The 23,155-nt window shown below is 41.9% G+C and overlaps 1 protein-coding gene across 1 annotated transcript in view; it reads right to left on the minus strand.

Annotated features, from left to right (window-relative positions):
• Positions 1-672: 672 nt before the first annotated feature.
• LOC102376026 overlaps positions 673-23,155 on the minus strand; it is a 51,246-nt gene continuing 28,763 nt past the window's right edge. Inside the window, exons 2-4 of the mRNA XM_006021900.1 lie at positions 12,775-12,813; positions 12,274-12,553; positions 673-949 (exon numbers count right to left, since the gene is read on the minus strand). Coding sequence (XP_006021962.1) covers positions 921-949; positions 12,274-12,553; positions 12,775-12,813 — 348 coding nt within the window. The 3' untranslated portion in view covers positions 673-920. The remainder of the gene's footprint in view (positions 950-12,273; positions 12,554-12,774; positions 12,814-23,155) is intronic.

Genomic DNA, 23,155 nt, shown 5'->3' on the forward strand with positions numbered 1-23,155 from the left:
TAGCAACCTAACTAGGGTTAATTTGATCTAAGTGCTGAAACACACATATGTTCAGGGGCAAAAATGGCTGGCCCATTCTAACTTAGTTCACCTGAGGAGGTACACTGTGTAGATCAGGCTAAACTATGCCTGATCTAACCAAACGTTTATACATTCAGAGTGCAGCCCTTGGGCACGGAAAGCCCAGTCACTTGCCCCAGTCCTGTGGCTGTTTTTTCCTATCCTAGCCCCACCTGACAAGGCTATTTTTAGCCTTCTGACCACCCTGTGCCCCCAATCCAGCCAACACTCCCCCATGGACTCACTCACCCCTCCTGATCCCTCCCACCCCTCCTCCCACCTCAATTTACTTAGGGCTCCTGGTACCAGAGAGCATGAGCACAAGTGGGACCTGATCTATGATCACATGGCTTCAAGTAGGCTGCATGATTGTAGTTCAGGTCTCAGCAAGATCTGCATCCATCCTGGGAGTCTGTTTTAAAGACACAGTTTATGACCAATTATCTGGATGATTATAAAACTGGAAGTGAGTTTAATTAGTAGTAAACATATATTCCTGATTTTGAAGAAAGTAAGGATTTATTTGGCTAATACATAGTATAACAAAAATATATTACGTAGGTAAGTACTAAAACATTATAGTAATTTCACAGCTGCAACTCGTGGCCTTAGAATGGCCGAGAAAGTAGAATGACACTGTTGTGCTGGAAACACAGAGAATACCAAGAGGGCTAGAGGTTTTAGGTATATTCTTCCTGGATTCTGTGGTGCTGGGTAGAAAGAGATGAAGTACGAATAAGATACTGCACAATGAATATGAACAAAGGCAGGTATTTGGTTTGTCTTCCTTCACTTTCACCTAATGATAATTCGCAACAATGCTAACCGTTGGTCTAAGATGCTCCTTTTTTTTTCCATTTTCAGTCATGGTTGCTGAAGGACAATATCCCTATTGATATAAAAGCAGGTTCTGGATGAGTTCCCCAGAAAATTATTGTTGCCCAAACTATCACTTCTGAACAAATAATTTTGCTTCAAACCAAATAATTTTGGTTCAAACAAGAATTAACAAAAACAATAAGATCAGTAACCTTGAAGTAATGGAGTAAACTCAAATGCCTATCCTATCTTATTAGTCTGACACACTACATGAGATGAGCCAGAACTACAAACCAATTCTATTTTATTAAACAAAGCAAAGCAAACAAAAAACAAAACAATCTCCCTTCCACAAAACTCGCTCCTTCCCCAGGAAAAAAAAAATAGCCTTACTTCTTGAAAGTAGATAAGTAAGTTAAAGGTTTTCAGTTAGTGAGCCTACAAAGGTCTGTGTCCTGCCATAGCTTTAGTAATACAAAGTGATGATTCAAAAGAGCTTAAAGAAGTTTGTGCAAGAAAGTCTATCCCTTGACAAGAAACCATAAAACAAATATAAGTGAATCAACTAAGTTCAGAGAGTGCTAAGCCATTACATTGGGCCACCCAAACTTAGACTGAACTGAGATGCATACTTTTTAGGAAGTCTATTCAGTTTTATAAATTGCTATCATGCAAGCTCTGAAAACAAAGGTCTTTCTTGTGTGACAGGCTAGCTGGCAGTGACCTAGCCCAGGGGTTTTGAAAGGGCAAAAGATGATTGGAGGACTTGGGATTCCCTTTCCTCACCAATCAGGCACCAGAGACTCACCCCTCATGTCCCCTGATTGGCCCCTTGGGTCACCTGGAGGGGGATAAAAGGGGCAGCGCGGCTGACTCAGGAGAGACCAGCGAGGGACCATGAGGAAGGAGCTTCAAAGAGCTGGCAAGAGTTGAGCCAGCAGGGAGGAAGCAGTTGCCCCAGAAGAGCCTGAAGGAGCAGGACCTGCAGGAAGCAGTTGGACCTTTAGCAGCACGGCATGTGGCCGGCAGGAGACGCTTCCTGCTGGGCTCCAGGATCCCGTACGAGAGGCTATGGCCGGCAGGAGAGGCTTCCTGCTTCAGTAAGGATCTGAGCAGCGACCTGAGGGGTTCCCAGCTCAGCTTCCAGCTCCTCCAATCAGAGACCAGGCAGCTCGACGTGAGGCTGGGGCTCCAGGAAGGTCAAGACCCCTAGCAGCTTGGAGTAGTACTAGCATTGGTAGCTGTGTGGCAGTATTTCTGCCTACCACATGGGAGATCCAAGGTCAAGTCCCAGCTTTGGTGACTTGGGGTGAGTGAACTAACAAGGAGAAATTTCTCTTGCAGTGGAAAGGGGCCATTGTGTTTTTCCCCTTTCTCCCCTTCAAAGGTACCTAGGCCCTATATTTCTTTGTCCTTTGACATTTTGTATTTTGTGCCTTTTTATATTTCCCCAACCAGTATTGTTTGCTGTGCTGTTTGTGTTTTATATTTTGTTAACCCTGTCTTTTGTCAATGATTGTAAGTGTCTAACCTTTGTTGAATCCTGCCCCTTGGGGCATTGTAGTGTTCACTATACCCCCTGATTATGCCTGTTATGTTCCCAGTATTGTTCCCTCATTAAAAGGTATATGCTTAAGTCCCCAGTGGTGGTTTGGCTCTGCTCTATAGCAGGAGGAGAGTCCCTACACCTCCCACAGTGCTTGTGCACCTCCTTTGATCCCTTCAATTGGAGAGGGGGTTCCTTTTGGAGTACCGCCCAGGTTACACTTGTTTGAGAGATGTTAAGCAATGATATGAATGACTGGTGCATCCTGAGACCAGGGGGGCACCATGGCGGTGAGCAGTGAGTGGGGATGCCTGCAGCCACCAGCGTTGGTGTTGGTGACAGCGAGCGGTGAGTGGGGACTGCCCACAGAAGCCAGCAGCAGCTTCAGCGGAAGCCACTGTCAGTGCGGAGCACATGCCCCCTGTGGCTGTGCTACCTATGGGTAGGGCAGTACATGTCAGTGGATGAAGCTTTTTGGCCAAGGTATATCTGTGGTCTTTTTGTAATGTAACAATTTTATCTTTAGTACTCAGCAAGCTACAATATATTTATTCTAGGTCTTAATATTAAAAAATAACCATGCTATTGTACTTAACCCTGCAACTGTGCGCAAGTATTCTTGGAGTTTGGTACTAAATGGTAACTAAATATCTATCTGTCCTTTGTCTGTTTTCCTGTATGCTTAATTGCTGTGTTGGTTTTTCTACAGCTACAGTCTCCCCTATCTTATGAAACTATCATCTATGGGTATTTTTTTTGCCCGGTGTTTTAGCTTCTAATTTCCAGTAGAAAATCCTAGGAGGATTACTCAAAGGTTCTTTTGATAGTAAATATCCAATAATTCATAATACAATATTGCAAATTAGCAATTATCTGCTACTGTTCATTAATAGTAGACTCACACATAAAATACTCTTTTTTTTCTATTTATATCCCATGCTATTTGCATGCATTTTGAGCCTCCATAATGTTAAGATACCACTAAATAATTATCCTTAAGAAATGCATTCCTTGTGTATTACAAATCATGGGTATGGGTCACTTTTTTCCTAAACCAAAGCTTAGTCCTCTAGGGAAATTATTCTACTCAGACTGTTTCTTTATCTAACACAGATACTTTTCCTTTGTGAGGGAAATTAAAAGCAATAATGAATATTAGTTAAGATTTTTTTTGTTTTCTATTTGTCTGAAAGCCATCGGGCAATTTTTTATATGCAGCATGGATTTTTTTTTGGGTGGGGGTTGGATTTTTTTTTTTGTTTGTATTTTTTTTAAGAATAAGGAGGAGCAAAATAGCTATCTTGAAGGTACTTGCATTATTGGAGAATGGGCAGAATGCCAAGTGTGATTTCTTAAAGCCTTGTTGCTAAACAACTGGCCCATCACAGATTTTTCAATGGCCCTCTAGACTTTAAGCATAACTCAGCAATGTGGCTTGAAATTAAAGCCAAGATTTATTTGTAATATACAAGATAGGTGCTTTTGTATCAAACTATCAAGCTAATCTGACAGTTAAAGGATTTTACCTTGGCACTATTCCAGGGTGCAGAAGCTTCTGAACAAATAACCTTCAGAATCTTGTGTCAGAGGTTGAAATACAAACCAAAGTGCCAAAAATATTGTGGCTCTGGAAAATGATGTGCTTAAGTAATTGTAAGAGTTTTTTGAAATTCAGTTATGGTTTTGGGGAACCTGATATGCAAAATTCTGCTTCTTTGCAGAGGCATCAGAGTTTATATGCAGGAAGTGTACTACAGGGCATGTATAGACATTACACTTAGAGCAATCAAAGTGAATATAGATCAATTTAAACTGTATCTGTAGGCACAGATCGTCTAGTCTAAAAATGGTGTACAGAAGTTTAGTGCAGATAGGGTTTTTGCACCATTTTTAGACTGGTCTAAGATAGATCTGATGTGAGGTACACTCAGTTGAGACAAATTTAGGTGAGACTGATGTACCAAACTTCTTTACTGCTCCCCCATCAATCAGGTTAGATCTCTGTCCACTGTCATGGTAGTCTGTTTGTGTCCTCCACTGCCCCTTCCCTTGAAGGCTGGTGTGCTAGCTCTTGGCCTGTGCCTGGTTGCTCTGGCCAAGGGGCCATGCAACAGAAACCAGTGACCACCTCCTGAAGGTTAATGAGGTGAATGAAGGATGTTCTGGATGACCAGGCACACCTCCTGGATTGCCTTTCTGGCTGTGGACTTGCCTATGCTAAACTGGTTGGTGATGTAGCAGAGACTGCTGGGAGTGGCCAGTTTCATGATGGTGATAGCCACCTGCTTCTCCAGAGTGAGTGGTGGTCACATGTTGATGTTCTGTCATGTGATGTTGGGGACCACCTGGGAGACAATGTTCATGAAAGTGGACCATGTATGTGGACATTCTGAATCCACTGTTTGTCATCCCAGGTGTCTAGGACAATCTGATTCCACCAGTTGCTGCTGGTGATGCAAGCCCAGAAATGGTGCTCAAAAGTGTGGAAATGGTACCAGAGCACCCTGGTGTCCTGGGTGGCCTCATTCTCATTTGCCACTTGGAAGACATTGGCGCAGTCTAGGACACTTGGAAGACACAGGCCATAGTAGGTGGCCCCACACAGGAAGGGCGGCTGCTGGCTTGGAGGCAGAAAGGCTTGTTCTGTAGCAACCAGCAGCTTCATCATGTCTAGATGGCCATACATGATGTCCTACAGTCTCCTTCAAGAGTTGCATGGGGTGACAAGCAAGACATGCTGAAGCTCCTGAGTCTGTGAGCTTGGGCATGGGTGTTGGGGCACCATGGTAGGGTGTGGGCAGGCATAGACATGGAGACATGGGCAGTTCACAGGGGAGGGCACTTGCTTTGTGGCTCTTTGGGAAGTGTCTGGGTAGGGCTTGGGGGAGAGGCCATGGATAGGATTGGGGACATGGTTGCCCACACCTAGCAACCACAGGAGTGGCCTGGGTGTATGGTTGCAACAGCCTAGGGAACCCTCAGGACAGACTGGAAAGTGTTCAGGAGCAACCCTTCCTGTAGGCTTTGACCAGTGCAGGCAGCCTGCATGCATTTACCCTCCACTCCATCCCCCCACAAGGCTAAACATGTATACTATTTGCTACAGATCTTAATTAAGTCATGTAGAGAAAACAATGCAACTTAGATTTGATTCCTCCCCTGAATTTTTGAATGTCTATATGTGGCCAGAGGCCAAAGAAATAGGTAGGCTCTAGCACTAGGCCACGGGAGTTTTAAAAGCAAGTGGGGTATTTGTCACTTCTCAGTGAAAAATGCCTTATTGAAAAGTTCCTGATCATTTCTTTATAAAATCTCACCATTTCCTGACCCATGACGTCAGCCTAGAAAGCTAGAGTAACTGGGGCAATAATCTTAAACAAGGTGTTGACACTGAAAAATCAGCCCAGCATGTTCAATTGATGACTCATGACCTTCCAAAGACCTATGTTTTCATAACAGCTCAGTAAAAGATAAGCTATCAAATTGCAAATTCATTGTATTTTTTGCCTTGAAATCACACAGTAGTTCCACTGATATCAGCTGAGCCAACTTGGCTATGTACAAACAGTTAAAAAGCCTGAGGCTGAATTGATTCAGTCTTTGCAGCTTAGTCTATACTGCAAAGATTGAACCAATAAGCAAATGAACATTCACTTTTGATTCAGGAAATGAAGCCATATGCTTGCAGTGGCTCAAGCCAGAAGGTGGGGAGCACTAGAACACAGTTCTCTGGCATATAGCCAGCATAGGCTGTGTGTTCACTTACTTTTCCTGCTACCTCCAAGGTCTCTGCAATTTACAGGATACAATCACAGCAGCAGGACTTTGCAGGGTTGCTCATCACTTACTCTTCCTGTTTCCAGGTGTCTCTGGGATTTGTAATCCACAATTGTAGCCAGCACTAATTAAGCAGAGCGGGGCAACTCCATACTTGGGGGAAGGGAAGTTTAACCTCCCTCCCTGGCCTCAGATCTCAGCCCTGGTTTGCCTGGGGAGGCTAGTGAGCCAGCCAGTGAGGCCAGTGAGCTAGCCCTCACTGCTTCAGCTAGGGAGCAGAGAAGCGGGGCCAGCCCTGCTCTCTGAAGCAGACAGCACTGCCCAGCTCAGCTCAGAGCAGCAAAATGCTGTGAAGCTGGGGGAATCTGATTTAACATGAACTAGGAAGGGGTCTGGGACAGAAGTTTCATAGACTGATTTCACCCAAATCAGTTAAGTCTGATATTAAATTCCAACAGGTTTATCTTAAACCAGTTTCAGCCATTTTGAAACGGGTTTGTGCGCACTGAACTTTGGGGCTAGGGACAGAAGTTACAAATAAACCAGTTTAAAGTGATCAGAAACTGGTTTAGACCTGTAACAGAACAGAAGTTGAGTGCACATAAACCAGTTTCAAAATGGCTGAAACTGGTTTAAGATGAACCTGGTTGAATGTAGTATCAGACTTAACTGACTTAGGGGAAAAAATGGTTTATGAAAATTCTGCCCTAGATCCCTTCCTGATTCAAGTTAAATCAAAGTCCCCCAGCATGCTTTCTAGCCCTGGGCTGGGTTGTGCCATCTGCTTCAGAGAGCAGGGCTAGCCCTGCCCCTCTGCTCCCTAGCTGGAGCAGTGGGGGCTGGCTGACAAGGGGGTAAACCCAGCTGGGGAATGCAGCCCCATCTATGGGGGGGTGCCCCCCCAAGGCAAACCCCAGGTGGGGTCTGGGGCTAGGGATGGGGGGTTAAACATCCCATTCCCTGCTCAAAAAGTATGGATTACAAATCCCAGAGGCACCTGGAAGCAGGAACAGGACGTGATGAGCAGCAGCAGAACTCTGCAGGGTTTTAATTCTGGACTGCAAATCCCAGAGACCTCTGAGGCAGCAGGAAGTGGAAGTAAACACACAGCCAGAGAACTGTGTTCTAGAACCCCCTGGCTTCTGGCTTGAGTCACTGTAGGCGTGTGGCTGAATTTCCTGAATCAAGAGTAAATGTCTGTTCACTTCTGTTTAATGCAACATAATCTGTGACATTTAGACTAACCTGTAAAGACTGAACTGATTCAGTCTGGGGCTTTTTGAATGTCTGTACCTAGCCCTATTCTGTTCCACAGGATTAAACCAGTTTTTGTTCACTTAAATTAATTTATGTGTAACTTCTGTCCCTAGCCCTTGAGTCATTGAAGTTACAAAGCCATTGTTTTAACTTCAGCTACGCAAAGAAGAGTTTCTGTCAGTCTCCTTATAAATATTTGTGTATTTACATAGGCACAACAATGCACATATGCTAGTCCAGTGATATAAAGCTGGCACTTGGGGAGAATTCTTCAGTATTGCAGTTAGTATTTTAGTGTGGGACAGCATATGTAGGACATAGAATGTGTTCCTGTTGAAATTAAAAAAAAAAAAAGAAATAATGAACAAGTCAAAGTTATTTGCAGGACATAAATTGTGAATCTGATAGAATTCACATAACTTCAGTAGATGGACCTCTGCTGCTGAGACACTTGATTTTCAAAAAAATTCAGTGGAACCAGGAGGGATGTCAGAATATTCTTCCGAGTCTAAGTTAGAACTGTTTGCATTTATGGTCTCTTCCAGAATTCAGTCATTTTGTGATGTCCATTTTCATTATACCTCAGTGTACAAGACATCACTGAGAATCTACAAGAATGATAATTCAAGAAATGGACATACACAAGTGTAAAAATACTTGTGTGTTTCTGATATCTTCCTTGAGGTAAGGATTTTTGGGTTATACCTTTTATTAGATCAAATGTATGACTGAGATAGACTTAGACAAACTTTCCAATGCAATGAATTCTTCCTGGAAGATATTTATTAGATATCTAGTTTTTTTTTTTAGTTATTTATGTTTATTTCATTATCATTTGGCTTTTATTGGTTGACAGAATGAAATTATGGTTTTAAATTTCCTTCTTTATATACTGCATAGTATAGCAGGACCAAGTGGCCATAACATCCTCTGGTGGCCTTATGACTTCTGCCTGGTTCTTTCTCTCCAGGTACCCTCCATTCTTCTCCTTCATCTGCCATGCCTTGCTGTTAGTATTTCATTGGGAAAAAGGGAGGCTGCTCCCAAGGTCCCAGAGTAAGATTTTGTCTCTGCCTAGTGTGTGGGTTCCTTCTGAACCCCGATGATCCCCGTTTTGCCCTCAAGCATCTGGCAGGGCCCTCCCAACCCGTCTATACTCTATTACACTGGCAGGTGGTACTGGTCATCACTTAGGTGGAGCCTTCTGACCTCAAGCCAACGCTAGGCCACATCAAGCCTTTATCCTCTTGTTGGGGCCTTGGCCTTCTCACCTCCCACCTTTGTGCTGTATCTGGCCCCTTTGTCTAGGCCCACTGCACTAGGCCTCAGCGTATGGGCACCAGCCCCAATTTTGCCCTCTTGGTCTCTGTTTCCAATCTCTTGGGTATTGCCCCTTATGGGCTTTGGACCCCTGGCCCTAGGTGTCCCACCTCTGGGGCTCTGGCTTTAGCTCTCTCCACTTTCAGCTGTCTCTATCTCCAGGCATTGGCCCTCCTGGCTGCCTATGTGTGAGCCCTGCCCCTGGGAGAGCTCAAAACACTATGTGCCCCTCTGGCATTTTATGAACTCCTTCCTCCCCTGATGGTCACAAACCGATCCATTGGTATTAACTGCCAACCAAAATACAAGTCCCTTGGCTGTAACAGAACTTAAAGCCCACTGGCTGTATAATGAAATCCTCATCCTGGGTCTCAACTCCCTGGAAGCCCTCAGTCCCTTACTTGCTGTCCCTAGGCATAGCAGAACCTAAAGCATTAGTTCAGCTACAGCCATTTTGCTACAGAGCTCTTCCCTTTGTGGGCTGCAGGGCCAGAATGCCTGCCCAGGCTCAGGCCCTGAGCATATATTCCTCCCAAACCATGGCCCTTTTGGTCAGATGGTTCTCTAGCACACACAGGGGTTTACAATTAGAACCTGATGGCTTGCTCCAGGACAGCTCACAACTGCTTCTCTGATGGATTTAGCAGCTCCCCTGAGGTCCAAGCAGGGCTCTGCCCTACTGTCCTATTGCATGGCAGCTAGCACTGCAATAGGCACTCATAGACTCTGTCCCCTGGCTGCCTATTCACCTGCAGCCAGCCTATCATGGGCAGTGTTTCCTTCTACCTGGGGACTCTCTACTGATGCTTGCCCCTTAAAGTAACGGAGAGCCTCTGGCTCCCTGTTACACATAGTGACTTTCACATCCTAGGAGCATGATTTAAACTGTAAACTGTAGAGTGGTTGTTTGTTTGTTTTTTAGTTCACTGGCAGTTCAAGGTAAAATGTATGATAGGAAATGCATGGCAACAGTTAGAAATGTTATAATTGCTATACAAATGCAAAATGATCTCCACATAGTTGATATGTTTGAGCTTTGAAACTATATGGTATTTTACTCAGAATATAGATTCTGATCCAAGTAATATAGAAGTCTGGCAAGAAATACTATAGATTCACTAAAGGAAAGGAGGTAAATTTTTAATTTTCTGTTTTTATGGTTAGCAATTAATAAAACAAAAGTTTATTTTCTCCTGTGTACTAAAGAGTGTATTAATTAGACAGGTAGAAACTATTTATAATTTCAAAGAAAATGTCAATTCATATTTTAATTCAGGGGAATTCTATTATATTGATGAAATTACCATTATTTGATTTGTTGTAGCAAGGGAGTGTCAGAAAAAAAAAAAAAAAACAACACATAATTTGGCTATTTTATTAAATAATTGTGTTCTCTCACTTGAGAGATTCTGCCTATCCAGATGACAAAATCAAAGTATTTATCGTGCAGTCTTAGTTTCTGCAGTATTTAATAATGGTATGTTTCCTGCCCTCCAGTGTGTCCACTTCTCCCCACAGTTTTGTGTCATCCACAAACTTGGACGGAGTACACTTCACTCCCTCGTCCAAGTCGCCGATGAAGACATTGAAGAGTATCGGTCCAAGGACTGAGCCCTGTGGGACCTAGTAGGTTCAGACTAGACATTCAGTCAGGGTGGCTGGGATCTGGAACCAACTTCCAAGGGAAGTGGTGCTTGCTCCTACCATGGGGGTCTTCAGAAGGAGGTGAGATAATCACCTTGCCAGGGTTGTTTGATCCCAGCATTCTCTCCTGCCCATGGCAGGGGGTTGGACTTGATGATCTGCTCAGGTCCCTTTCGACCCTACCAACTATGAAACCTTGAAACTATTTTGACTTACAATTAATGTATATCCAATCTCTTATTTCTGGAAAGGTTATTGTAATAAGATGATGGGAAAGTAAGTGGAAAACTTCTAAAATCTAAAGAATTTATTTACCCTTATCCTTCATACTATCAGTGTGATTATAAAGACTATACTGTATGGACTTGATTATAGTTGATGATCTCTTCCTAACAAATGTTGAATATAAAGTATCCATGAGGATTATGTTAAGAGTTGTTGATGAAACTGATCATGAGGTATTTAGGCTGCTACAGATCCTGACATCAGTGATTTGTGGCTGGGTCGCCTGTTCTTTCACCCTAATGGCATATTGAGGAGTAAAGACAATTGAACGGTACAGATGTTTTGTGTTCAGTATCAAATCAATTAACAATCCACTGGCAACGTTAGGGTGAAATTTAATCAAGGTTCTGATCATTTGGGATTACTAAAGAGCCTAAGTACATCATTTGTGATAACATGGTGAGTATCCCTACAGTCCTGATTAATTTTAGTTTAGAGAGTTTATGAATTCATGTTGACCTAAAGGTATGTATGTAATTTCAATTTGATATGGTACCTTTTCATTTCCTTTCCTAATTTTTGGTGTATTATTGCCACTGGTTATTGATGTTGTGTATATTCCAATCTTGATGATGGAAACTGCTCTATAGGTGGGCAAAAAAAGAGATTCAAGGATACCTTTGTCTAGTATGGATGCTATATGGCCATGGTCCCCAATGACCTGGCACCTTGTTGGGGTGAGCTGTGGCGAGACCTGTAAGGTTCTGTGAATACCTAGCCTGTGATGCCCTTCTCATGCATTCCACACCCTTTATGTTTCTGGTTACTGATTGGGAGGTGGAAGCAGGCTGAGTAATGACCTTCTTGGATCACCTAGATAAGTCGTCTTTGTGGGACTCCTCCCCGCCTTACACACCAACTTTACCATGTCCCAACAGTTGGAGATTCTCTGTGCCTTGAGGTCAGTGGGTATTGAGGTCAGTAGGTTGTTGGCCACCTCTAATGGTCTCAACTTAGCCCAGCCTCCCTTCAGTCTATAAATTCAGGCAAGCCTGAACAGCAAACAGTTTATATTAGTCCCTTTGCAATACCTATGTCCCTTAATTTAAATCAATTCAGTCAAATTCAAAAACAGGGATGAACATAAATCAATTTAAATGAGTCCATCCTAAGTCTCAGAAAGAGGTAATCACCAATCAATTTGCCCTTCTACTTGGGACACTTAGTTTCCATCAAGAGATCCTCACTGAAAAGAAAAAAAACCAAATCCACTACTGGAACAAACTCAAATCAAATTCCTCCCTTATGGTAGTCTGTCAGTTCATAGCCATATCTTTTCACAGTCTGCAAAACATTAATCTACCACCCTTTCATCCCAGTGGTGACCCTGGGTCCAAACCCTGTATTGGGGTCAACACCTTCTCTCAGGGAAAACTTTTACTTCAACCTCCTCCGCACTGGGACAGACAATCTCTGAACCCCTCCCTCACCCCTTGTAACAGTCCAGGAAAAAAACAACAACAACAACACAACAAAACAAAAAAAAAACCACACACATAAGAAGGAAAACAAAACCCCAAAAAAACCCTATGCTTCAAGAGGGGAAGGGCCCCTTTAAGACTCACAGTCCCCAGGTGATAGTTGCTTTTCCCCTTTGGCTTTCTCCACCATCTCCAGCTTCTGTCTCACTGGCTCCTCTGGGTTGGTCAGCTCCCTGTCAGGCTGCACCCCAGGCATGGATAGGGCTCTTCTGACTCCCTTTTGCTCCAGGAGCCCAGTCCCTTCTCCACTGTCCTCCACAGAGAATTGACAACTCCAGTCACTTCCGGTTCTGTTGCCATCATCCACTGCTGCTTCTCTCTCTGCCACTCTCCAGGGCCAGAACTGCCAACTCCAGTGCTCGTCCTGTCAATCAAGAAGGAGCATGTTCTACAAAACTTCAGCAACCAGTCCTCCCCACTGAGTCAGCTTCTCGCTGCACCAGATGTAAGCACCTCCCACTCCTGTCTCTCGGGGTTTTCCTCATGTCTCCCTCTACTCCCTTCACAACATTGAAAGCCAGTCTGTAGAATTGCTGCTAGTAATGTTACTGCCAGTAATCGCCCTTCCTGCCCCTGCAGAATTACCTCACAGTGAGAGTAACTCTGTTGTCTCTGCTGTTGTAGCTAGAAGCAGCTGCAGGCAATAAAGCATGATGGGATCTAATGAGCAATCCCACAATCATGCCTATATGAATAGGCAACTATTTGATTCAGATTTGGATTCAGCCAATTTGGATATATCTGATTCCATTTGGAGATCTGAATCCCTTTATTTGATTCGGCTGAATCAATTCGGAAAAGATTTGGCAACTCAGAGATTCTTCCATAGGGTATAATGGAGGAAAAAAAAAATCAATGAAATATCTATAACTGTGTTGTTTTTTTGCTGATTCAGATGAAACTTTCAAGGATGGTAGACAATACTGAAGGCATGAAGCTTTCCATGTCTCAAGGTGATAGGTGCAGGGGTTTCTGGAAAACCACACCTCAAAGTCCTGAAAGCAAAACTCGGGTCACTTGTGTGTGTGAAGCTACAGTGGGGTAAAAATTGCAGGGATGGTAGCACTTGCTGAGGCCACAAAGCCTGCCAAGTTGCAAGGATATAGGTGCAGGGGTTTCTGGAAAACTGCACCTCAAGCTGCTTGTCTCTAGTGGGTTATGGAATAGAGAAAATCCCACACAATTTACTGATTCGTTTTGATGCACTGGCTAGGGGAGTAGTTAGCTGATTGCACGATTTCACAATGATTACACACTTAATTTATACAACACAATTTTATTTTAAAACTCTTTGTTACGTATATAACACTGCTTAGCTTTAAGAAACACCACAAACATTAAAAACACAATAATTACATATATCAGAAACAATGCTCCGAATGCACTTCCTTCCCAAACAATGCTATAAGAATTAGTGTTACAAAAACAACTACAATTACAACTAAAAGTTAAATTTGAATCAATACTGTTATTTTTCATAATATACTTACAATCCTAGAATTCCGAGAAGCCAAATACCAAAATATGGTTTCATTCCTCAGTAGTACGATTTAATGGGTTGGCCTCAGTAGTACGGTTCAATAGGCTGGCCTCAGCAATACGATTCAATGAGCTGGGCTCACCAGTGATAGGACTACGTCCCCTTCCTTCAGTCCCTTTCGGGCGCTCCGCGGCTTCAGCGTGAACTAAGAGATTCGTGTTCACGGAGAGGCTTGATTAGGCGATCAATCTAATCTGAACTTATACTTGCGATTCTTCCTTCGTTGTTCTGCAAGTGAAGTCACCTCCAAATTGGGACAGGAAGTTACACATTTTATTGAGCGAGCTGACGTCAGTGGGCTCCTCCTACTCAACTTGTCACTACTCCCAAATTTGGGCTCGGATCTTACTTGTCATATTGAATGAAATAGTTTGAATGTTTGTAAAGATTGCCCATTAGCCAGTTTCAGGAAGAAGATAGGATCTATCTCCTTATCTAGCTCATTGTTTTGGAGCTACGTGCGAAATGTCCTGACTTCGCCTAAAACCTTAATCTAAATTGTACCTTTAGAAGTTTTTTACAAAGAAAGTAAATGTCCTAAATTCCGAGAAATCAAAGCCTGGGGCCTTTTAACCAGACTGGTAAAAAGAAAAGGATGAAAACTGAAGGGGGAGTGTGGGTTCTGGCGCCCTGCACCTCTGGCCACAGGCAGGCAAAAATCAGACATCTGACTCCCTAGGTACCAATGCACTTTTACCTGCACTGCTACATCCTCCTCCACCCCAGCATGTCCCTCCCCCCCGATGCCTCCATTTCCATTTTCACTGACTGGCTTTCTTGCCTGCATTGCATTATAGGCCAGCCTCTGGATTCTTTACTATTTCTTCCATCCAGGACACACCAACTGCAGGTACTTCTTCAGCCTGACAAAGGGCTTTTCAACCCAAAAGCTTCCTAAGATATATTTTTCTAACTATTTCATTTTTTTTCATAATAAACATAAAAACACAAGATAAGCCATCACATACCATGAGTAACATATATCCACCACAACATCTTTCTTTTTATAAAGGAATTGACAGCAAGAAGTAAAGGCTCTGTGACAGTTCCGTCTGGGTACCTTTGCTGCTGCTGGTGCTACTGGTGTTGTGTCAGCTAAGTTATTTTGACCTGCCGTCATTTATAATGGTGGACTGGACCAAGGCTGTAAGGGAGGAGGAAGCCTCACGGGGGCACACTGCCATGTTGTGCAGAGGCCCCAGCACCAGGAAGGGCGCACCTGAACACACACACAGTCCCACAAGCACCCGTGTCATGAGTTTTGCCTGCCTGCGGCCACAGGTGCAGGGCCCCAGAACCCAGACTCCCCCTGACCTATCTCCATGACAACTGGCATGCTTTGTAGCTGCAGCAGGAGCTACCACCACTGCAGTTTTCACTCCTCTGTGCCTTAACACACACAAAGTGTCACCTATGTAATGAGTTTTGCTGGTGAGCAGTTTGAGGTGCAGTTTCCCAGAAACCCCTGCACTACCTCATTGAAACTTGGCAGACTTTGTAGCCTCATCAAGTGCTACCATCTCTGCAATGTTCACCCCGTTGTGGCTTAACACACACATGTGACATAAGTTTTGGTTTCAGGATTTGAGGTACAGTTTCCCAGAAGTCCCTATACCCATCACCTTAAAACTTGGAAAACTTCATGCTCTCATCAGCAGCTACCACCTGTATGAAGTTCATTTAAATCAGCCAAAAAACAACAAAGTTATAGATATTTCATTGATTCCCCATTATACCCTATGGCCGAATCTTCGAATCTTTTCCAAATTGATTCAGAAGCTCTGAATCAATTTGGAAAGCCTAAAGCTTCTACTGATTTGATTTTGGTTCATAGACTTGGCCTCCAAATTGTCTGAATAATCTACGAATCTGAATCGCGATCCGAAGCTTTGCACAGCCCTAGTGCACATGTGGCATGGCAGGAGGCTGAATGTGTGGATCATACATTAGATCCAATCATGCCACCTGCCACCTGGATGTGTAGAGGGGCCCTCTGAAACAGAAGAGGGTAACCTCCAATATTCAGTCTTTATCAGCACATTTAGGTATTCTTAAAATGATCTCTCCAAATGATGTTATTTTTAAATTTATAATTAAACAATGCTATTGATATGCCTAGTTGATTCTAACCAATATTCATATAGTACATAATAGAAAATATCAACCTACCATCAAAGCCTATATTGATGGCTTCCTTGTAATTCAATATAATTTTGTGTTTAGAAATGATCAAATAATTGGTAGTAACTAAGGTCAGATTTTTTAGCTAATTAACCAACTATGTTAAGTCTTCTACAATTCATAATCTTTTTCAATTCTGGATTGATTATTGCTGTCATGTCCCTGAGCTTTATAGAATATTTGCATATAATGTCACAAGTAAACAAAAGAAAATACAAAAACAAAGTATTTTAAAAGCTCTATATCTGGAAAGTAGGAAACCTTCAGAGTTTTTTTTCAGTTGATATTTGATATACTATGGGGAAAAATGTGGATGGGTCCTATCACTTGCAATAAGAAAAATGATGCCTTTTAATTTTAAATGGCCTACAAGAATCCTGCCAACTTTCAGCTCTTTAAGTTTGTTAGAAAGCAAGATCTTTCATTTCCTAGACAGAATTTAAACCATTCATAGCAGGTAATATGGTGCACTAATAAATTCATGTATATGGTTTAGGATATCAATGCTTACTAATTTGTCAATCCAAAAGTATTACAGTCCTTGATTAACGATTGGGCATACTTTCATCTTGGAGATAAAAAAAAAAAGTGATGCAGCATGAGTTTGGGGTACTTGGATAGATCTTTCCCATCTTCTGGATCTACTTATATGATCAAACCACCAAACAATAACCAGGTTCTTTTTTGTAGACAGACCTACAGAATGGAAACAGTGGCCCTTGCCACAAAGAGTTTTCATGCTCAAGTTTATCAATAGTGTTTAGATTCAATAGTGTTTAGGGAGGTTTTGGAGCCACGCATCTAACCTATAAGGCTTGGGGTGTCTTATGAGGCACCAACTTAAAGCTGGACCCAGTAGGGGGTCCAAGAACCTGCAGGATTTAGCAGGGTCCAGCAGGACTGTAACCAGTTAGAAACTCAAGGGCAGCCTCCCTAATTATTATGTATACCATCAAGATATGGCAGGTAAGAAAAGGAGTGCCCATAGGGCAGAATTGACATGGTCATATAGCCTGAGGGGTATCACAGCTATTCCTGGGGACCCCAAGCTGTCACAGTCTAGAATAAGTAATTTTTTTATCTGTTAGGTAGGAGTGCTCTGAAGGTGCAAAAAGGGACAGTGAGAAATGCTCATTGAGTAAAGAACAGAGAGGAACAAGTCATTCTGCAAGCATCCAGGACAACATGCTGCTGGAGATGGCATTATTTAAAGAGAAATTAAAAAAAAAATAAAATCAATCAAACAAGCAATAGTTGTGACAACTTGTAGCCACTGCTATGGCATGTTTTTTCACAGCGAGACTATAATACTACCCTATTGGCTATTTTAATATTTATCTTAGTATCCGTGTTCCTTATTGTAGCAGGGGCCTGCTCGGGGTCCATCTATTGACAGCCCCACCCACCTGTTCTGGGCTAACTGCCCGCCTTCTCTTCTGCCATGCCTTGTTGTTGATTAATTAATGATCTTAATTAGGTGGGAGGCTGCACATTTCTTGCTCCGATGCCAGGGGGCACTATCTGCAGTTCTGTTCCTCCCCTACACTGCAGCCCAAGCCTCGCAGATGGTATTTATAAATTCCTGTTTATGTGGGGTCTCGGTCGCTGTGGGCTTACCCCTTCTCTCTCTAGCTGGGGTCTGTCAGTCAAAAACCCACTAATCAGGGCTTGACTCTAAGGCTGTAGCTCTCAAATAAAAAAACAAAAAAACCCAACGAACTCAGTTAGGCTCCTGTACCCTCTCTGATGCTGGGGTCTGCTCATCCCCAAATACCACACCCTCTCTGGTGTTGGGGTCTGCTCACCCCCAAATACCACACCCTCTCTGATGCTGGAGTCCCCACATTGCAGTGGGCTCCCCCAATGAGGCCTCCTCCTTCCCCAAATAGCCTCAGCCTGATCCTCCAGTTATTAACATCCAACCCAAAACATAGGCTTCTATGGCCATATAATGGAAAAATGATAATAAAGAAATAAGAGAGGCAACATGCCTACTTACTTTGGATGATCATGCTTCTGGCTTACAGTATGGCATATTCTTCTGAAAAAGACTGCAACCACAGCACCATAATCATTGAGAGTTCCCCTTTCTGCTGCCCCTCTGGCCTTCTCCACTTGCCATTTGTAGGATCCTGGCCTTCCTCTTCCTGTCACCTGACTGGCTGGCAGGCCTTGAGTCTTAACCCCTACTTGACCAGCTGGCTGTGACTGAAAGGTTCTGGATTTAAAAGGACCACCCTGTCTTTTAGTAACAGGGCTAGGGTTCCCTGTTAGACTTATATTATGGATGACCGACCATAGAAATCTATAATTTTTCTCCTTCTAAAGCTGCTAAACCTTCCGACTGAGCAAAACCCATTCAGTTCCCTTTGTTGCATAAATTGCTAGTTTCGTTCCCCTGGAGGCCTTTCCCAAACACCTGAAGGAGCGGAGTCACACTCAGGCTGAGTCCATTACAAGTTTATTGATTGCACAATCGGTCGACAGGGGGGTTGAGTAACCCAAAGCGGTGTCGACCCTCAGTCTTTGTCTGAGGGTCGTTTATAGCTTACCTAAACAAAGAACTGTGACGTGTCTTACAACTATAGGCAGTCTCACACTTTTACCATTACGTTTAAGTTTCCACAGGATGTCAGGGCCTTTTAAGTCAGACCTAACTTATTATGGGATAGATGAAGGCGCATGCGTGTTAGGGGAAGTTGTGGTGAGCTCAATGACCTTTTGTAACTCCTTATCTTTGTGTAATTCTAGGTCATTGAACAGGTGCGTGCGGGGGTGAAACTCTGTGTGAAGTTGTTCTTAACCTATATGCAGAAACTGTTAGCAAGCCCAAGCCATGTTGAATACAGAAGCATATTGCAAAAATAAAGCATCATGTTTAACTTCAAGCCTTAGGTCTAAAATCTAATGTATTTTTCCTACACCTTATCCAGTTGTTTTGCCTTTTAAGAACCATATTATCATTCGATCCAGGTAAGTGTAATGTAGCTCATAAAGTTATGAGGAACTATTCTCAATTTTCTCCCATCTTTATAAGTAAATATACACTACACAATGTTTGCTTCAGATGCTCCTCATTTCAATTGGAAATGGAGCTGGATTATTTTAGGAAGGGATAATGGCTATTCTTAAGGCAGTGGAACAACCTCTATTCAGCAAGAGGGTATTATTTATCCTGAGCAAAAGCTATACTGAAAAACTATACTGCATTGCCATTTCTATCTAAAAAAGCCAGCACAAGAGCTCTTATTAGAAAGAGAGATGAATTAAATTTGCTTGGCAGAGGTTTTAGGAAAGACCAATTGTAAACATGTTCAGTTTTGAAATTGGATGATGCTTGTAAACTTTTACATTAGAAGGATGGTACTTACATTACTTGTACCCTATTCAGAGTAATGCTCCTGATCTTATTATTACCACTGTAAATATTCCCAGAGTTTCAATGATTTTATTTTACTATTTATCATTCTCCTTTGAATCAGTTTCAACATATTCATGAAAGTTAGTTTCAATATCAATGGATATTTTGCAAAGAAGGAAGGTCACTGGTTGGAAAACATTTTAAGGAACTAGTCATACTGCATTGTAATAGTCTCTTCATTTTCAGTTTTTGTAAGTAACTATGTTTGTTAAAATGAAAGCATCTTACATTTTAAGGTAGTTGTTTATCAACTATTAGATGAAGCTTATTTATATATTTCAAAGCTTGTAGGATTTTGATAGCATCATTTTTGGGCTGAAGCAGAAAGGTTATAACCAACTATGTGAAGTGGAGCTTTATATAAATCAACTTAAAGTTTCTACAAATCATTATTTGAAAGAAAGATATAGTACTAATGCTTTTACCTTCCTGGTAAATAAACTATCTTATCCCTGGCACTACTCACTAAATTACAATGTGTGTACACACCCACAGAGATTGTAATTTAGTGCAATTTATATTGTAATTTTATATATATAAACTACACACAAAGCATATCTGCAGGGGTGGATCTAAGGGGTATACAGTGGTGCAGTTGTCTCCCCTTTGATTCCTCCTCTACACAAACCTCAGTGGCATTTCTCTTCTGGCAGAACTCAGGCAGTCAATTGATTTCATGGCTCATTATAATCTACCTGGTCCCTACTAATTTCTCTTCATTCCCATAGGCATTAATGACCCTCTCACCTTGTTAATGGTCTTAATGTTCCACTATTCAAATTATCCTTTCCTCTACAATTTTGCTGCCTGTTAGCCATTTCTGGTAATACCTTTCTTCTATTTCACAGCCCTGCAGACTGCTTTTAGTTCAGGTTAAAAACCTTAACTCAGCAGTAGTAACATTAACTCAGGTATAGAAGTGACTGATGGTGAAGCTAGACCAGAATAAGAAAATACCAGAATACTAACAAAGTATTTTTTTCTGATTCTAACATCAGTGGCAGTAGAAAGTAACACATTTAATGAGTTCTTTTGTTTTTGTGATGGTTTCAGGCCAGTTTTGCAGACTCAAGATATTTAGCTAATATTGAAATCTCTGTAACCCAACACAGGTCATGGTATCAACTTTTGCATAACAGTAACCTAGTCCACATGTTATAGGAAATGACAAATGATCATTTTAATTATAAATGTATTATTGAGCAATTTTGTAATGCTAAATACTGCATGTTAGTCTATTTTTTCACTGGTTTAGCAGCTAGTTTAGCACTAATTTATAAGTTATTTATTTTAAAAATTAATTGTAATAAATTAATAAAGAGGGTCCTTAATATGCAAACCACAGGCAGCTCCTGCAGTTGAAAATCAAAAAAGAATTTGAGAAGACCAACCTGAAAAGATTCTCAAAATGAAGGGATGTAAGAGAAACAGCAGTGAAGCTATGGTGATTTGCTACTTTGCAAGTGCAAGTTATGCTTTCTGACACAATGACTCTGAGTTTATAAATGATAAGACTTTTCTAGAAATGAACTGAAAAGAATTTTTACTATCTACAAGTAATACCTGCTCTCTGATGCCCAGTTATTTTGTGGGTAGCAGTGAGAGCAATGCCAATAAACAACATCAAGGTCTCCTCTCCAAATCTGAAATAATATTGTTCAAATAACAAGGTTTCTGTAGAAATAAAGAACCACAAACCTTGCAGCAGGTGGTACATAAAAAAGCATAGTTAGTTATGCAAGGAGAAATGCAAAGTGCTGCACCTAGGGAGGAAAAATGTCCAGCACACCTACAGCCTAGGGAATGACCTGCTGGGTGGCACGGAAGTGGAAAGGGATCTTGGAGTCCTAGTGGACTCCAAGATGAACATGAGTCGGCAGTGTGACGAAGCCATCAAAAAAGCCAATGGCACTTTATCATGCATCAGCAGATGCATGACGAATAGGTCGAAGGAGGTGATACTTCCCCTCTATCGGGCGCTGGTCAGACCGCAGTTGGAGTACTGCGTGCAATTCTGGGCGCCGCACTTCAAGAGGGATGCGGATAACCTGGAGAGGGTTCAGAGAAGGGCCACTCGTATGGTTAAGGGCCTTCAGACCAAGCCCTATGAGGAGAGACTAGAGAAACTGGATCTATTCAGCCTCCGCAAGAGAAGGTTGAGAGGCGACCTTGTGGCTGCCTATAAGTTCATCACAGGGGCACAGAAGGGAATTGGTGAATATTTATTCACCAAGGCGCCCCTGGGGGTTACAAGAAATAATGGCCACAAGCTAGCAGAGAGCAGATTTAGATTGGACATTAGGAAGAACTTCTTCACAGTTAGAGTGGCCAGGGTCTGGAACGGGCTCCCAAGGGAGGTGGTGTTCTCCCCTACCCTGGGGGTCTTCAAGAGGAGGTTAGATGAGTATCTAGCTGGGGTCATCTAGACCCAGTACTCTTTCCTGCTTATGCAGGGGGTCGGACTCGATGATCTATAGAGGTCCCTTCCGACCCTAACATCTATGAATCTATGAATCTTATCGCACCACCTGTTCTTATCTGCTTTAAGAAAAAGTAGGTAAAATATCTGAAAGATTTCTAAGACTTCCAAGCGGTGGGAGAGGAAATGAGAAATAGTCTTTGGTATGGAGATGGAGGAAGATGATTGCTTAGTGGTATTTTCTTGCCTCATCTTTTTTTATATTCCTCCAATAATGCTCTTTGACCTCCTTTTCAAATCTGTTGGCAACTGGGCCTTTTGAAAGTTGTGATAGAAAACAACTTTGGTGCCAGATGAATTCAGCTGTTTTTGAACCACATTTAATAAATACTGCTTTGTTTAGTGTGTAGCAGAGAAGTATCTCTCAGACACAAAGGAATTCCACATAATGATCTTGCAGTGACATTCATATAGATGTCAGGTTCTGTCCCTTTGGTGTCATTGAAGAACTAGAGTCAAATATTGCATTTCTTCACAGAAATGATTACCAAATGGTCAAACAAATGATTGTACACATGTTTACATGTTATTTCTTAAACATATATTTAACATATCAGTGGAATGTTAATTTGGAGTCCTTATTGATCATTTGGTTCTAGGAACGTGAGCTCAGAAAGATCAGGCTCTGTTATAAAGATCTTGCTGTAATAATGTGGCATGTGTGTGATGTACTAAACAAATATAATCTAGAATAAATCGGAGAGTACTAGAAGTGGGATATATGAACAGTGGTAACTTGCATTATAAACATTATAAAGGTTGAAATCTATTTCAAGGAGAACATACTGTTTCTAGAAAGTGTCCCTTCTTTCCTCTCCACATTTATTTGGTTTGTATGAGTAGAGCTCAACTCCAATATAATGGCAAAAATGGGGGGAGAGGATTGATTGGAAAACAGCATGCAGCTATCTTTTTCATTCAAATCTTACTCTTTGTTTCTTTCTCTTATATTGTCTGAAAGTCTGGAGAAGCCTTTCAACCTCCAACAAACCTATTATTTAGCAACCTTTGCTTTTCCAAAATTTGTCTTTATAGGATGTCATTTCAGGAAATAATGTATTATAATTTGTTTTTGAGTCTGAGTCAAATGAGGCTAAACCATCTGAATTCCTGTTGTAACAGTAGTCTTTCATTTACAGGGTGAAATGTCTCTATGTACATTTAGGGACAATGAGAAGCAAGATAGAACCATCAAAAAGCAGCAGAGCTACCACTTCTGAAATTCTATGACCTTAGTCACTTATCAAAAAATAAAAACAATGAAACAAAATAACCCTACACAGACTCTAATTTTGTAAATACTCCAATACTGGTATAATTTTATTTACTATAAAGGTACTCAAAT

The sequence above is a fragment of the Alligator sinensis genome, unplaced genomic scaffold, assembly GCF_000455745.1.
Source record: "Alligator sinensis unplaced genomic scaffold, ASM45574v1 scaffold652_1, whole genome shotgun sequence".
Lineage (NCBI taxonomy): Eukaryota > Metazoa > Chordata > Crocodylia > Alligatoridae > Alligator > Alligator sinensis.